The sequence below is a fragment of the Eleutherodactylus coqui genome, chromosome 12, assembly GCF_035609145.1.
Source record: "Eleutherodactylus coqui strain aEleCoq1 chromosome 12, aEleCoq1.hap1, whole genome shotgun sequence".
Taxonomy (NCBI): Eukaryota; Metazoa; Chordata; class Amphibia; order Anura; family Eleutherodactylidae; genus Eleutherodactylus; species Eleutherodactylus coqui.
This window is the reverse complement of record NC_089848.1, coordinates 42,000,266-42,018,345: the sequence shown is the minus strand read 5'-3', so window position 1 is coordinate 42,018,345 and position 18,080 is coordinate 42,000,266. Positions and strand designations below refer to the sequence as shown.

General features: G+C 41.9%; 1 protein-coding gene across 1 annotated transcript in view; it reads left to right on the top strand.

Annotated features, from left to right (window-relative positions):
- Window positions 1–18,080, top strand: part of LOC136586937 (collagen alpha-6(VI) chain-like) — a 126,674-nt gene that overhangs the window by 92,463 nt on the left and 16,131 nt on the right. The window contains exons 26-31 of the mRNA XM_066585279.1: window positions 332–382; window positions 1,390–1,425; window positions 5,850–5,912; window positions 8,651–8,710; window positions 10,389–10,424; window positions 14,673–14,709. Coding sequence (XP_066441376.1) covers window positions 332–382; window positions 1,390–1,425; window positions 5,850–5,912; window positions 8,651–8,710; window positions 10,389–10,424; window positions 14,673–14,709 — 283 coding nt within the window. The remainder of the gene's footprint in view (window positions 1–331; window positions 383–1,389; window positions 1,426–5,849; window positions 5,913–8,650; window positions 8,711–10,388; window positions 10,425–14,672; window positions 14,710–18,080) is intronic.

Here is an 18,080-nt window from a genome sequence, read left to right as displayed (position 1 = left end):
CCAAGACTGTAACAAGGTGCAGTTTCAGGGTATGGAACCTGAAGAGCAAACTAAAGCCACACAGTTTTATTCAGTGGTGTATTATAGTAGTAATCAAGAACTGAGGTGTTATGAAGGAACTGTATTATGATGGCTTTTTGGGGCTGTTTAGGACAATTTTATGTTGGGAATATATAGTGGTATTAAGAAAGCTGTAATTAAGAGTGCTTGATATGTCACCGGTATTATGAATTTATACCATATATATTCCCAGGTATAGTGAGGGTTTAAAATTTTGAAAAACAACTTTTATAAGTGCATAATGCCTCCAATCTTCCTAAATACATTTTAGGGTCAAAGTGGTAAAAACGCCCCTGGAGTACCTGGCAGAAAAGGAGTAAAAGTGAGTTTGTTCAACTTATATGAAATAAAGTCAAGTAAATAATTCTTAAAGGGAAATGTCGTCTTTTTGATTTGTGCGCTGACTCTTGCAACATTTAATGAATATAGTTATTCTTAAAGTCTCCATGAATCTCACAAGCCTGAAATCACATACAACGCATATTCCAAAAGAGTTGGGACGTTGTGTAAAACGTAACGAAAACGTTAAGAATGCAATGATTTGGAAATCTCATACAGTATAACCATATTTTAGTCATACTGGAACACAAATCCAAAGTTCAAAATTAGATATTTTTCCATTTCATTAAAAAAATTCATTTAGAAACTGATGGCAACAACACATCTCAAAAAAGTTGGGACAAGGGTAACAAAAAGTTGGAAAACTAAAGGGTACTAATGAAAAACAGCTAGAGGGTCATTTTTTTTAGTAAGTCACATGACTGTGTATAAAAGAGCATTTGGTGCATTATGAAATGAAAAATCCAGCAAAGGCGACTCAGGACTGTTGAGCAGCTAGAATTTACATCATTGCGTAAAAGGAGCCCCATGGGAACCCCCATTGTTTACTTACAGGAGAGACATATCTGTCCAGGTAACTGCGCTATAACCATAGCAAGCCATGCAACTGTGCGATCATCACACGAGCACGATGGATATGCTTCTCCTGAAAGTAAGCAATGAAGATTCTTATAAAATAAGAGCAAGCAAATATCTTGAGAATGGCAAAGAATTGAAACAGCAATCACACTAGAAAATTGTATACCATTTCATTATACAGTTAATAACTGAAATCCCAATACCTCGAATACCCCTTTGAATATGTGAGCTGTCCAGCACCTTGCAAGTTAATACCATTTGCCATTCGGACCATAAGACAACAAATACTTGTTCAATGGTTTGCATACGTTTCTGCGGTAAAAAACGTCCAGTTGTTTTTAATATCAGACCGTCTACTATATACATTACTGGTATAGTGAAATCTAATGTCTTGTTCATTTTTGTCCACAGGGGCCTCAAGGACGACAAGGAGTTACTGGTTTGAAGGTATTCATAATTATGGTCCATCTAATATAGTGTTTCCAACCTCCGGTCCTCAAGACTCCCCAACAGGTCATGTCTTTGGGATTTCCTTAGCATGACATAAGGTAACATAATTGTCAAAGACTTAGGAGTTTCTACAAGTGTTCTCGCTATAGAATACCCTGGAAACATGATCTGTTGGGGGTCTTAAGGACTGGAGTTGGGAAACACTGATCTAATGGTTTGAGCTACAGATGTGTTCTTCCTTACATCTTGGCCAGATATGTTGAGATGTGTGAGTCACAAGATGACCAACTTTTTGATTTAGCCATACTCTGTCAACAGATGTCCATCCTATGTGTGTCTGTTAGGACCACCGAGTGGTTGTGATTCTATTAGCGACATGTCACAATATTGTCCTGAATTGGTTTAATGAGAAATTGCAGTTTTTAACTAAATTAAGGTTGGCAATCTGTAATTTTATGCTATAAGCTGCAATAATTATTCATAGCGCAAAAATTGCTTAAAGAATTTTAAAGATAAAGGGAGTTTTTCAGGTCAAACAAGGTGTCCAAACTGCCAGCAACCTGTTATAGAGCAGGAGGAGCCAAGCAGAATGATATATAGCTTTATGGGGAAAGATTCAGTAGAACTTGTATTTTATACATTTACTAGCTGATATACCCGGCTTTGCCCGAGTTAATTTGGTACTGGTGTTTATCTGGTGTTCACACGGAAAAGCTTATGAAGTCGTGGTTACTTTAGAGATACTGAGGAAAAACATATGTTCACCATTTTGCATAGTTCTCTGCGTTACCCAGGAAACACCACGTGGAGGTAACCATGCGACGTTTCCTTCATATAAAATGACATGGGGAAGTGAGAGAATTAGATTCCGTACGTAAAATTTGGACACTAATTTTTTTGCGCATAGAATTGAATAATCAAGTTGGGACCCATTAACTTTTCCTATGTATGACATAATCAATGCTCGTGCCAAATTTCACGTTTCTATGACACCGGAAAGTGAGAAAATTACATTCCGCACGTAAAATTTGGACGCTAATTCTTTTGCGCATAGAATTGAATAATGGAGTTGGGACCCATTAGCTTTTCCTGTTTATGACATAGTCAATGCTCGTGCCAAATTTCACGTTTCTATGACACCGGAAAGTGAGAAAATTAGATTCCGTATGTAAAATTTAGACACTAATTCTTTTGCGCATAGAATTGAATAATGGGTTTGGGACCCATTAGCTTTTCCTATTTATGACACACTCAATGCTCGTGCTAAATTTCACGTTTCTATGACACCGGAAAGTGAGAAAATTACATTCTGTACGTAAAATTTGGACGCTAATTCTTTTGCGCATAGAATTGAATAATGAGTTGGGACCCATTAGCTTTTCCTATTTATGACATACTCAATGCTCGTGCCAAGTTTCACGTTTCTACGACACCAGAAAGTGAGAAAATTACATTCCGTACGTAAAATTTGGATGCTAATTCTTTTGCGCATAGAATTGAATAATCGAGTTGGGATCCATTAGCTTTTCCTATTTATGACATAATCAATGCTTGTGCCAACTTTTATGTTTCTATGACACCGGAAAGTGAGAAAATTACATTCCGTACGTAAAATTTGGACGCTAATTTTTTTGTGCATAGAATTGAATAATCGAGTTGGGACCCATTAGCTTTTCCTATTTATGACATAATCAATGCTCCTACCAAATTTCGAGTTTCTATGACACCAGGAAGTAAGAGAATTAGATTCCGTACGTAAAATTTGGACACTAATTCTTTTTCGCTAGAATTGAATAATCGAGTTGGGACCCAATTACTTTTCCTATTTTGGAGATAATCTATGCTTGTGCCAAAATTCATGTTTCTACGACATCGGGAAGTTGGAGAACTTTTGGCGAGTCAGTCAGTCAGTCAGTGAGTGAGTCAATGAGTGAGTCAGTGAGGGCTTTCGTCTTTATATATATAGATATCTCTGCTCATCCTGAGCAGCAGTCCAGTGGGTGGAGTTATCAGTGATTGACAGCTATCTGTGTATACAATCTTACGCAGCTACCCAACAGTGATAGCTCCGCCCACTAGACTGTTCAGCTCAGAATGTGCAGAGGTTTAAATGAATAGAATACAAGTTATACTGGATCTTATCCATATAAGGGCTTACTCACACGGCCGTATGTCACCCGCGTATTACGCACATTTTTTCACACCCACAGGATAAGTGGTACATAGTAAATGCGCATGTAACATGCACATTTGTTACATATGTAAAATTTTCATTTCCTATATTGGTGCGTATTACCCACGTAATCCGCACAAAAATTGGACATGCTGCATTTTTAGTCTGTTCAGCTCCTCTGGCTCTACGATATGCTGTCTGCAGATTGGACACCATTCTGGACCAGACTGATTTCCTTTAATATTGAGTTCACATTGTGACTCCAACATATTAATAAAAAGTAGGGATGACCAATGCCAAAGGGAACTACTGCTGTTCGGCTGATTACACATAGTCATTGACTTCCCATGGGCTTTAGCATTAAGATCAGAAAGACTAAGGCAGCACTCACCCATTTATGAATTATTTATTATTATTTATTTAAAATTATTTCTTTTAATCACCATTTTTTCTTGTTTTTTAGCGAAGGGCTTATATTTAAAGCCCTTCCCTGAAAAACATTTACTGGATGCCGGCAGCTGAATCCCATACCGTAGCTGTCATCTGTGACAGCTGTGGTAGGGAATTCTTTATTCCCCGCAGGGATGAAGAATTCGTTTGCTGCATCTGTCACAGATGTGGCAGGTGCAGCAGGGAATTATTTTTCCTTGCGGGAATGAAGAAAACATCTGCCGCATGCGGCAGATGTGTTCCTCATCTCTGCGGGGACACAGCAGTGGCGGACAGGTAAGTTTTTTTTTTTAGTCTTTTTTTTACACTTAAATTCTTTTTTTTTTGGGAAGGGCTTATATGTAAAGCCCTTCCCTGAAAAACAATTCAGGGGTGCCGGCAGACCATTGTCTTCAATGGAGCCACTGACAGGAGCCGCTGCTCCATTAAAGACAATGCGTGCATTCCCTATGGTGCACACATGTCCTATCTTTACAGGCACACATCTGCACACACCATAGGGAATGCATTGGTTTAAATAGAAGCGTGTCTTTGTGCGCGCGTATGCACGCTCAAAAACACGCTGTTGTGAAGTCACCCTAAAAAACATGCTAGGATTGAAAATGTTGTTAATCTGCCCTCTAAAAAAATAATAAAAAGCTATCAAAATGTTATATGGTCCAAAAAATTGGATAAATAAAGACTAGAGTCCATCCTGCAAAAATCTCTCTCTCTCTCTCCTTGATGCTCATTCGAGTAACTAGCACCATCGAGTACGCTAATACTCGAACGAGCATCAAGCTCGACAGAGTATGTTCGCTCAACTCTAGTTGCTATGGAAGCGCTCACACAGAGCTTTTTTACCAGCGTAGAATCTGTGCTGGCAAAAAAAGATAGGACAGCAAGTGCCGACTCACCTGTCAGCTCTATGCTACATATTACCCGTAATATTACGCACCAAAATAGGACATGCTGCCCTTTTTTTTCATGCGCTTGAAAAAAATGTAGGTTTGAATGCCCCAGTAGAAATCTATGGACTTTCAGCACTGCGTATTACGTACATGAAACATATGCATGTGACATATGCCCATGTGAGAGAGCCTTAAGGCTACAAGGTATGGAATAGCAAAACAAAGCAAACTACACTATTCCATATATGCCACAGTCTTCCGTTAAACATGTGCTTCGGGAAGCTCCAGTGATGTCACTCTCCATAGTGATGGAGCACCGATCACTTCATGTTGGCTATGAAGCCCATAAAGTATGAGTTCTGGTTTGCAATTCCAGGATTGGTGAATTTCCTAAATTATAGTCTATCTATTTTATGTTAGCAGCAGTGATGAGCGAGCGTACTCGCTAAGGCAAATTACTCGAGCGAGTATTGCCATTTTCAAGTACATGCCCGCTCGTCTCAAAAGATTCGGGGGCCTGCGAAGATGAGCGGTGAGTTGCAGGAGTGAGCATGGGGGAGTCGGGGGGAGAGAGATCTCCCCCTGTTCCTCCCCGCTCTCCCCCGCCACCCCCCATATCTTTTGAGACGAGCGGGCATGTACTCGAAAATGGCAATACTCGCTCAAGTAATTTGGCTTAGCGAGTACGCTCGCTCATCTCTAGTTAGCAGTCTTTTTTATAATGATAAACAAGACAAGTAATTTCACAGTATAATTATATTAAGTTCAGTGAATACAAAAACACACTAAATATCTTGGAAAAGCACAAATAAAAAAAATAGGGGGCAAAAAGAAAAATGATCAATCTTATCTTATAACTCTCAAATTTATATGGTTTTAGTTTTAATAATATGCACACTGTTCTGCAGGGAGAGCATGGAGAACCTGGTGTGGTAGGAGAACGTGGGAAAAATGGTGAAAAGGGGCAAAGCGTAAGTATCAAACATTGAATGTTTCTTCAATACAAAATGTTATTAGTCACAGTAAGAGAAGCAAAATCATCTTGTAGATAGGGTATCTGTTAATGGCTAAGGGACTAACCACACGGTCTTATGTTGTCTCCATTTTAAGTATGAAATTCAAAAGTGTGTCCCGACCTGACTGCGGGTCTCCTGACCCGAACTCCGAGTATCCTATGCTCGTCTGATATGCTTGACGTTCAGTTCAGAAGACTCTCGGTCAGTCCAAAACACACTAGCAAATTCTGTATATAAAACGGAGGCAACATAAAACACTGTGGTGAGCCCCTAGCAGATAAAATGATGTTAATAGTGCAAGCTTTCGGGACTACTTAAGCCTCTTCATCAGGGTAGAATTTTGCTTCTCTCACTGAGAGCAATAGCTTTTCTTCACTGGCTACAAAGGTACCAAACCTTTTTTTCTTTTTATCATATGGAAGTTTATACACTCTGCAGTTATGAGCAAGTGGTAGAAGGAAACTTTTAATAAGCATGATTGGCGGTGGTTCTTGCTAATGCCAACGGTGTCCTACATAAAGGGAAACTAACCATTTTTGTTGGCAGTCTGTTTGGACCTGGCATACAGATGGCTGGAAAACGTCCATCAGCAAATAGTTAAGGAAGAGTATGTTACTTAATTATTAGAGATGAGCGAGCACCAAAATGCTCGGGTGCTCGTTACTCGAGTCGAACTTTCCGCGATGCTCGAGGGTTCGTTTCGAGTAACGAACCCCATTAAAGTCAATGGGCGACTCGAGCATTTTTGTATATCGCCGATGCTCGCTAAGGTTTTCATTTGTGAAAATCTGGGAAATTCACGAAAGTGGTGGAAACGACACAGAAACAGATAGGGCAGGCGAGGGGCTACATGTTGGGCTGCATCTCAAGTTCACAGGTCCCACTATTAAGCCACAATAGCGGCAAGAGTGCCCCCGCCCCCCCCCCCCCCCCGCACTGTCAGCATAAAGATCGTTCTCCTCTGCCACAGCTGTAACAGCTGTGGCAGAGAAGAACGATGTTAGCCCATTGAATTCAATGGAGCCAGCAATACAGCCGGCTCCATTGAAAGCAATGGGCTGCCGGCGAGCGTGGGATGAATTTTCGGGAAGGGCTTAAAAATATAAGCTCTTACCTGAAAATCATCCTAAAATGTGTAAAAATAAAACTAAAAATTTATGTCAGCATAAAGCAATGGGCTGCCGGCGAGCGCAGGAGTGAGATCCCCCCCCCCCCCCCCCTGCACTGTCAGCATAAAGATCGTTCTCCTCTGCCACAGCTGTAACAGCTGTGGCAGAGAAGAACGATGTTAGCCCATTGAATTCAATGGAGCCGGCAATACAGTAGTATACAGTAGTATTCAGCAGCTGGGGATTTAAAATCCCCGCCTGCTGAATGAGCTGCCTCTGATTGGTCCCAGCCTCACCAATCAGAGGCAGCTCTCACTCACACCCATTCATGAATTCATGAATGGGTGTGAGTGAGAGCTGCCCCTGATTGGTCCCTGCGCTGAGTCAATCAGAGGAGCACTCACCCATTCATGAATGGGTGTGAGTGAGAGCTGCCTCTGATTGGTGAGGCTGTGACCAATCAGAGGCAGCTCATTCAGCAGGCGGGGATTTTAAATCCCCAGCTGCTGAATACTACTGTATACTACTGTATTGCCGGCTCCATTGAATTCAATGGGCTAACATCGTTCTTCACCTGCTGAATACTCCAGAAAGTAGTTCAGGAGAACTGCCGGCCAGACGCGGCTGAACTCCGGCTGCAGCGGAAAGGTGAGTATACATTTTTTTTTTATTTTTACACATTTTAGGATGATTTTCAGGTAAGGGCTTATATTTTTAAGCCCTTCCCGAAAATTCATCCCGCGCTCGCCAGCAGCCCATTGCTTTCAATGGAGCCAGCTGTATTGCCGGCTCCATTGAATTCAATGGGCTAACATCGTTCTTCTCTGCCACAGCTGTTACAGCTATGGCAGAGGAGAATGACCTTTATGCTGACATAAATTTTTATTTTTACACATTTTAGGATGATTTTCAGGTAAGGGCTTATATTTTTAAGCCCTTCCCGAAAATTCATCCCACGCTCGCCGGCAGCCCATTGCTTTCAATGGAGCCGGCTGTATTGCCATCTCCATTGAATTTAATGGTCAGTGCTTGTTTAATCAAGACGAGTACCGCATGGTGCTCGTCTCGAGTAACGAGCATCTCGAGCACACTAATACTCGAACGAGCATCAAGCTCGGACGAGTATGCTCGCTCATCTCTATTAATTATCTAGGGTTGGAAGTTGAATATACTACTAGTGTCCAGTGGAAGAGTGAGAAAATGGCTTATAATCTTTGGATTCAAGGTGGGAAAATTTTTTTTAAATCCCTGGTGTTCAGTGGGGTTTCTTAGTTTACAATGGTGGTCAACAGCTTAAATTACCTAGAGTTACGTCTTTTCATGCTCAATGGGGTAAGGGGCTAAATTTGCTGGTGTTGGAGCAAGGTTGGAGGAAATAGGATCGTTAAATTCATGACATCCACTTGGGATCTGCTTAGACAATTTCCCCAGGTATCTTGCACACCCTTAATGACATTCATAAATAATATGCAGAAAGGTCAATTAATGCACATATACATTTGAAATATAAGGGTTGCTAAAGGGTTAATATAAAAGCTAGCTACCATTTCACATAAACATACCTGACTTATTATTTTCCCATAGTTCATTCCAGATAAAGGTACAATTGGAGATCCAGGAACACCAGGAGGCCCTGGTCGCAGGGTAAGTTTTAGTTACGACCGTCACTTCTAATAGGTATTCCAGTCTTCTCTCATTATTATGAATGATTTATATAGCGGCATCATAATCTCTGATGCTGCACAACTAGAGTGCTAGAATGTGCGTATAATATACAGTAAAAGGGAGCTTACTGTTAATCCTTACTAACATGCCAATTTTTCAACATACTATCCTACAGTCTGAACCATAAAGGTGAATTTTATAAAAATTACAATTAGGCATTTGTGACAGTTTTTTGGGGCGATGGGGGGCAATTTGAGGCAGAAGGGGCTTACAGTTGGTGTACATAAATATTGCTTTTACATTAAGTAAACCTTAAAAAGTTATCTTCATATAGGCCAACCACATTGGATGTTATCATTTTGACTGATGCATTAATTTTATCTTATCTCCATTTATCATGGAGTTGAATGGACAGGAAGTCCAGAAAAATGTCTGATGCCATGAGCACTGTTGTATCCAGAGTTGTACCAAAGCTTTCCTTCTTCGTGGGCAAAGATTCAGTTTTGCTGTTCTAGCCCTGTATCTAAATATCCTGGCCAAGTCAGAGTACCGTGTTGGCATCCCTTTTGGCATATCTAACCCTCTAAGCCATGGCCTTCATTTTTCTCCACTTCTTAGAAACATTTACATACATATGTGAGAATATTAACTGTTCTTTTTCCAAACTTACCTTAAAATTTGTACTTATATGTTTAAAGAGGTTATGCAGTCTTTAAAAATTGATGGGCTATTCTCAGGATAGTCCATCTATATCTGGTCGTGTAGGTCTAACACACGGGTCCTCTAAGATCAGCTGAATAAAGAGGCTGCAGCCCCTTCAATGTTTTCTGGTCAGAATGCCATATAATTTATAGCAGCCGTTCTGAGTACTACAAACTTCAATGGGACATACCTGTAGTTGTCATGTTCTGGTACTGGAATGGACTTTTAGGTGGTAGCCTGCAAGGGTGGGTAATGTGGTCAGGCAAGCTGGGGGTTAGTACACAAAGAGGGTGATGCAGAACAGAGGGTGATGTAGTCGGGAACTAGCTAGTACTCGGTACACAAGAACAATCTTCTTATAAGGGAGCAGGTAGAGGTAGGAGCTGGTTTGAAGGCTGAGGGCTCAGAGCACAATAAACATGCACTGGAAGAAGGGACAAGACCAGGTTTTTATAGTGAGTCCAATCAAGCTACAGGGTGGAGCTAATAAGGCAAACAGGAACAGGAGCAGGGAACAAGGATAAGATTCAGCAGAGGAGCTGTTCAACAGGCTAATAGATGACTAGGGAGAGCCGTCGCCTGAAACGCAGGAAGTCCCAGATTCAAGTCTCGACAGTAGTACTTAGAATGGTCAATGGTCATCATAAATTATATGGCGTTCTAAGTAAAAAAAAGATCATGCTCAGATGAAACCATTGAAGAGACTGTGGCATTCACAAAAACACAATGGTCCCTTCAATCATCTGATCGGCAGGGATCCTGAGCAACAGACCTCCACCGATCAGTTATTGATGACCTATCCTAAGGATGAGCCATCAAGTTTTAAAGGCTGGATAGCCTCTTTAATGTTTAACTATAGGCTACAATACTATAATGAGAGATGAATACTGAACAGATATTTCCATTTTGTAGAATGCTTAATCATGTATCTAAATATTCTTTATTCCACTGTCAGGGGCGAAAAGGAAATGAAGGCAAAACTGAGCAATCCGTATGTACTATTTAAATGATTAAATAAATTAATAAAGTTACGATCAGGAGGAGATCTCATGCTGCATCGTTATCTCCTGCTTTCTAAGGGCCCCTTTAGACGAGTCGATTTATCGTTTGAACGAGCGAGTGACGTCATCGCTTGCTCATTCACTCATGCAGTCTGTCTAGATAGGCAGATACATCGTTGACTCGTTCAAATGAGAAATCATTCAGAATCGTTCAGCTGTATAAGTGAATGAGAAGGACTGAATGAGCACAGCTTAAACAGAACAATAAGTGAACGAGCCAACGTTTTTTATACCTGACTAGAATGGACGAATGAAAAATGAACGATTATTGTTCGGCATTCAGTCGATGGCTTTCGTTTAGACCAAATGATTATCGTTCACTTTTGCTCATTTGAATAATTTGTTGTATAAGTTTAGTGAATGCAAAAAGAAATACTTGGAAAAGCACAATCGTAAAATACAGTTAGGGCCAGAAATATTTGGACAGTAACACAATTTTCGCGAGTTGGGCTCTGCATGCCACCGCATTGGATTTGAAATGAAGCCTCTACAACAGAATTCAAGTGCAGATTGTAACGTTTAATTTAAAGGGTTGAACAAAAATATCTGATAGAAAATGTAGGAATTGTACACATTTCTTTACAAACACTCCACATTTTAGGAGCTCAAAAGTAATTGGACAAATAAACATAACCCAAACAAAATATTTTTTTTTCAATATTTTGTTGCGAATCCTTTGGAGGCAATCACTGCCTTAAGTCTGGAACCCATGGACATCACCAAACGCTGGGTTTCCTCCTTCTTAATGCTTTGCCAGGCCTTTACAGCCGCAGCCTTCAGGTCTTGCTTGTTTGTGGGTCTTTCCGTCTGAAGTCTGGATTTGAGCAAGTGAAATGCATGCTCAATTGGGTTAAGATCTGGTGATTGACTTGGCCATTGCAGAATGTTCCACTTTTTTGCACTCATGAACTCCTGGGTAGCTTTGGCTGTATGCTTGGGGTCATTGTCCATCTGTACTGTGAAGCGCCGTCCGATCAACTTTGCAGCATTTGGCTGAATCTGGGCTGAAAGTATATCCCAGTACACTTCAGAATTCATCCGGCTACTCTTGTCTGCTGTTATGTCATCAATAAACACAAGTGACCCAGTGCCATTGAAAGCCATGCATGCCCATGCCATCACGTTGCCTCCACCATGTTTTACAGAGGATGTGGTGTGCCTTGGATCATGTGCCGTTCCCTTTCTTCTCCAAACTTTTTTCTTCCCATCATTCTGGTACAGGTTGATCTTTGTCTCATCTGTCCATAGAATACTTTTCCAGAACTGGGCTGGCTTCTTGAGGTGTTTTTCGGCAAATTTAACTCTGGCCTGTCTATTTTTGGAATTGATGAATGGTTTGCATCTATATGTGAACCCTTTGTATTTACTTTCATGGAGTCTTCTCTTTACTGTTGACTTAGAGACAGATACACCTACTTCCCTGAGAGTGTTCTGGACTTCAGTTGATGTTGTGAACGGGTTCTTCTTCACCAAAGAAAGTATGCGGCGATCATCCACCACCGTTGTCTTCCGTGGACGCCCAGGCCTTTTTGAGTTCCCAAGCTCACCAGTGAATTCCTTTTTTCTCAGAATGTACCCGACTGTTGATTTTGCTACTCCAAGCATGTCTGCTATCTCTCTGATGGATTTTTTCTTTTTTTTTCAGCCTCAGGATGTTCTGCTTCACCTCAATTGAGAGTTCCTTTGACCGCATGTTGTCTGGTCACAGCAACAGCTTCCAAATCCAAAACCACACACCTGGAATCAACCCCAGACCTTTTAACTACTTAATTGATTACAGGTTAACGAGGGAGACGCCTTCTGAGTTAATTGCAGCCCTTAGAGTCCATTGTCCAATCACTTTTGGTCCCTTGAAAAAGAGGAGGCTATGCATTACAGAGCTATGATTCCTAAACCCTTTCTCCGATTTGGATGTGGAAACTCTCATATTGCAGCTGGGAGTGTGCACTTTCAGCCCATATTATATATATAATTGTATTTCTGAACATGCTTTTGTAAACAGCTAAAATAACAAAACTTGTGTCACTGTCCAAATATTTCTGGCCCTAACTGTAGGTGGTAAAAAGCGCCCTTAGTTTGTTGTTGGGACAGTTGCTGTACCACTTATGACAAAATGGAGAGGATCAGCTGACCACACTGCTCAGCCTAAGCTTCATTAAGAGAGGAGCGCCCAATTGGGTAGCCTCTCTAAGTATTTATGGTTTCGGCAGTGTGATGTAGTTAATAATATATCCACTCTGGGTGGACGTTAAACAAAACTCAACATCACTTTTAGCAGTTATCGACCCTGGGTACTGTGCCTTCCAATACCCAGATACCCCCAGGAATTACAGTGATGCTAAATAGTGTAACAACCAAAAATCCCAAGAAATATTGATATAAAGCTTGCATTAATGGCTCACTTACAAAGCATATTTGGCCTACATACTACGTGTGCATTTTTTACGCATGTAATTTGCGGTACTAAAATCCCATTGATTTCTTTTAGGCCACTCACACCTGCGTTTTTTTACTAGCATGAATAAAAACACGACATGTCCTATTTTGGCGCTTAATATGCACCAATATAGGCTATGGGAATTTTAGATAAGCAGCAACTACTCATGTAACATGGTACCTTTACACAGGGCAATTATCACCCAAATTCTTGCTGGAAACCGCGAATATGCGTAATAATCATCTTGTGTCCACACGGCCGCCGACAGGGCACTGAGCAAGAAATCGCTCACCTGTGGAAATTGCTTGTTTTTGAGCAGAACTAAAAATCAAGCGATTGTTCAGCTGTAAAAACAGGAGCTGCTCAAACCCTGGCCACTCTGCTTCTATTCACTTGTACGGCTATCACTCCTATGTAAAACACAGGAGTAATAGTCGTCCGGTAGTCCATGGGGTGGCTGTCCGGCGCTTATGCTCCTGACAGTCATCCCTGGTAAAGGTAGCTCAAAGGACAAGACAAATTGACTGGTACTTAAAACTCGAACAAGGAATATAGGATTAAACACACATTGTCACAGCTATCAACAGTACCACACTGCTGAAACCATAACTACTTAAAGAGAGCCTAATCAATCAGACACTCCTCTATGAACGAGGCTTCAACTAAGTAGTGTGGTCAACTGATCTCTTACAACAGGTCAACTGAGGGAGCAGTTGCATAGCTTACATATAAATTAGGAGATAATGGAGCAGCAGAAAACCTTATACTAAGGCTTCTTTCCCATGAGCATATATCGGCTGGCCATTTTCACGGCCGTTCAATATACGCCGTGGTCTGATGCATTGGATTCCAATGCATCAGATCACATGGCCGTATTCCTGAAATGTAAAAGCGCCTGGCCAGGCCAATATATCTCCGGGCGTTTTTACGTCGGACCCGAAAGATAGTCCTGGAACTATCTTTTGGGCAGGGATACGTCTGCCGCTGAATGGGCTCCTATGGGAGCCCGTGGCTGCGTCCGGCGGTGGAAAGGAGTTTAGCAATGTGGCTGCTAAACTCTCTCCCTCTACTCTCCTTCCCGCTCACTCTTTGCAATTTGAGGGGGCAGGGCAAGGGCGGAGCTAAGTGTCACCCAGTCCAGCCTCCTCTTATTGCGGGCTATGGACAAGGGCTGGGATTGGGGTGGAGCTATGCTCCACAACTCCCCACCCCTTGCTCACAGCCAGAAATGGGAGTAGGCGGGATGGGGTGGTGCTTAGCTCTGCCACTGCCCCTCCAAATGCAAAGAGCGAGCAGGGAGGAGAGCAGAGGTGAACCTGTGAGGGGGGAGAGGTAAGGGGCGACGGCATGGTGACCTTGGCATATATGCGCCGGGGCCCATGCCGTGTGAATGGGCACACAAACGTTAGATTTGTGAGCCCGTTCATGAGCTTAAACGCCACAGATGGTAGCGTATATCGGTTGACTGTGAAAACGACGGCCGATATATGCTCGTGGGAAAGAACCCTAATAGTAACAAATTGTAGGCATACAGCAGTACAGTATGGGCTCATAGCAAGCTATGGGTGCTGTGATACAACTACGTACAGTACAACACAACACAGATTTATAATGTGACTGTGTGCATGAGGTCTAATGTGAACAAATCCTTTCTTATATAAAACAAACTCAACACTGCTAAATCCATAAAATTACAATTTTCCCAATAAAAAAAATACCCTTTCTTGTATTTGCTGTACAGCCATGTGAATTTATTGGGCTTATTCGGGAGAATTGCCGTAAGTATGATCCTATTCTCTAAAGGTTTCAATAGTATAACTGAAGGGCTTGGTGAAAGAATAATCAAAGTCAGTTTTTTCCATTTTTAAACAAAACCTGGGATTTTGTAGACTGATGTTATAGCAGGGGAGTAGCTATAGTGGGTCACAATTGTGACCAGGCCCCTAAGCCTGGGGGGCCCAAAGGCTCCCCTCGCCACAATTGCTGTTCCCCATGAAGTTCCAGCAGTTTTGCGGCAGCCTATCACAGCATTGGTAGAAACATAGCACAGACCAGCCCCTGCTCTCAGTACAGTGTATGTGCTATGCACCAGCTAAGAAGGACTGGGGCAACATGCAGCTGGTGCAACTACAAGTATCAGCGTGTTCAATTTCTTGCAGTATTAAATGTACAGTAAATGACAGGGTATGCTAGAGCTTCATGTTCAACGATAATTAGTTGTAGAACTACAAGTCTCATCATGCTTCTGCTAGCCCAATTTCTAGCACTGCTAAAAGTCAGAACCTGGATAAAAAATAAGAGGGAAAGTTAATGACACCAGTCAGAGGAGACGTCACTTGTGATCGCTGGAGGTAACTGCACTGTAATCACTATCACTGTGCAGAAGTAGTGTCTGACTATTATACTGTCACTGCATTTTTTAGAGGTATACTAGGGCGGAACCTCTGTATCTTAGTGCGCCGTGTTATAAAAGCCATCTTAGGCCCCTGGAACACTGGCATATTTCAGGCCATGAGCTGTCCATGTTAATCGACTGACTGCACGTGGTCCCATTATAGGGCTATGGGGACCTGCACACTGACATTATTTCATTCGGACGGATGGTTCGCCGAAAAGAAACTCACTGCATGGCCTATTGCTGTCCATTTCAGAGATAAGAAACATGCCTTCTTGGTGTAAATCGGATAGCAGATGGACAGTTGTCTGTGTGCTGTCTGCTGTGAGTTACTTGCACTCACGGGAAGTGTGGTGGAGGCCTCATGTGTATGTATATAGAATTTTTTTTTTTTTAGGAGGGACAGGTGGTGCAAGACATACTACTAGCACCATCTGTGGCTGCTATTGCTGCATCGATATGTCACTTAAAAGCCCCAGTGATGCAGCATAAAGTTCTCAGCAGGGTTTTTTCAGCAGCCACAAAGGGCAGTTGCAAAGGGGGGCACCAAGCTGAACTTTCACACTGGCCCTGTGTCAGTGTCCTTTACACATTCAAAGAACAAGGCAATTGAAAATGATGTCTGTAGCACCCCATTATAGTGCAGCCCCACAATGCCTACAATCATGTAAAAGCAGGACAGCGCATAAGGAGATAAAAAAGACAAATAAAAAAGAAAGGACTCACCTGGTATAAATGGCCTAGCCTTCTGGCTGGCCGTCACACCCGTGGTCCACAAAGACATATAGGTCTAAACAACAACACTTCGTTACTAGAACATCCCAAGAGGAGAGAGCAATGGACGTGGCCAAGACTTTTGAAAGACTTGGTTATAAAAGCATAGGAGTGTAGAAATAAGATCAAATAAAATTGAGCTCGAAGTGCTTAGAATTCAGTGCTATGATCCAATTAGTAAACTTTGAGATACTCACTAGAAGGAAGAGGGTGGACTGGAAGTCATCAAAAAACCTTCCTCTGGCATCCAGGTGCAGTGATCGAAACACACGGCTGAGGAGCTGGCGGGGGTAGAGATGGCACTTGTCATGCTGGCTCTACTAGACTTCTCCTCAGAGGGATGCATGGAGCGTCGGCCAAGGCACTGCTAGGCCTCTTCCAGGCAATATTAAGTCAGCAATTACCTGTATAGATGTGTAGTGGACTGTAAAAGTTGTCACTCGTGACCCCACCGTTCCTTCTCACCGGCGATCTCTTCAGCGGTAGAAATAAAGAGAGTCCACACATGGTTAAACTTGAGAAACTCAAATCACTGGGAACCGGCAGTGACTGGCAAACTTTACTTCAGGCTTTGTAGAATACAGCTTACTCACTCATGCAGGTAAAGACAGTTTGAGCAGACAGTCAGGGAGGAAGGACACGGGATGAACCCGGGCCTACAATTGCTTTCTGTATGGCTCCGCTCCTGGACACACACACTCCGGGATACAGAATAACACCAGAGGGGGACACAACACTCCGCAGACACTCACTTGAGACTTAGAAGGTAAATTTCTGCACTGCGGACTCTTGCTCCTCTCTCTCGCTCTCTCTCTCCCACTCTCCTCACAGGTGATCCCTGGAATAGGGGACCTCAAGATACCTCTCTTCTTCTTCCATCTGATCACCACATGGGGTTGAAGATACCCCCATGTGGCCGGCACTCTCACTCCTCTCACAAACGTAGAAGAAGGCAGAAGACCAAAGACAGAAGACGGAAGACCACATCTAGCTCTCAGTCACTCATATTTATACTCACGACACCACATGACTAGACGGACTTGATACTTTCCCAGACATATCCCAGCCACTTTCAGACATTAACCTCTTACATGCTGCAGCTGTGCAATACACATAACAGGAGACAAGACACTTTGCACAGTGCATCCACATAAAAGACATGACATTTATGACAATTATGAAGGGGCCAGAAATAGGTGTTTCGGGCCACTACACAGGAATGCCAAACAATTAAAAGTCTTCTCTGGAAACACTAAGCTTGATCCAGTGATGTATAAATTAAAGTAATTTATTATAGTAAACAAAACAAAATAGGTAAAAAGATGGTGCACGCATTGAGTCCATGAACTTGTGTTTAAAAAAGGAGAACTATATCTCCGAAACTCGTTGCACCATATTTTTACCAATTGTGTTTACTGTAATAAATTATTTTAATTCATACGTCGCTGGATCAAGTCTAGTGATTCTAGAGAAGACTTTTAATTGTTTGGCATTTCTGGATACCAGGGAGGGTGGGTTCGATGACTTCCAGAACCTTCCTCCCTTTCAAGTGAGTATCTCATAGTTTACTAATTGGATCATAGCAGTGAATTCTAACCATATTGAGTGCTGGATTTTATTTTATTTTGTTTTCTACACTCCTATACAATGCGTACTGTGGACCTTGAACATTGTCAAAACTCATAAAACATAATTGCAAAGATGTTGGAACACTGAATAATCTGTACTCTATTCGTCTCCCATGACATCTGGAGAGATGCAATGATTTGCAGGTTCTAAAACAATTTGTGCCAACGGAATACCAATGATTACTATGACAATTTTCCACAATCAGGCAATGTTCCGGATGATGATTAAAGCCATGTTTTCAGCTTTAGAAATATTCCATGCATGTACTAATGTGCAAAAGTCCAGTCCATCGTATACTTTAGACTTAGTGAGTTGTGAAACTTATAAATCAAAATGATCAACTTTTAGTAA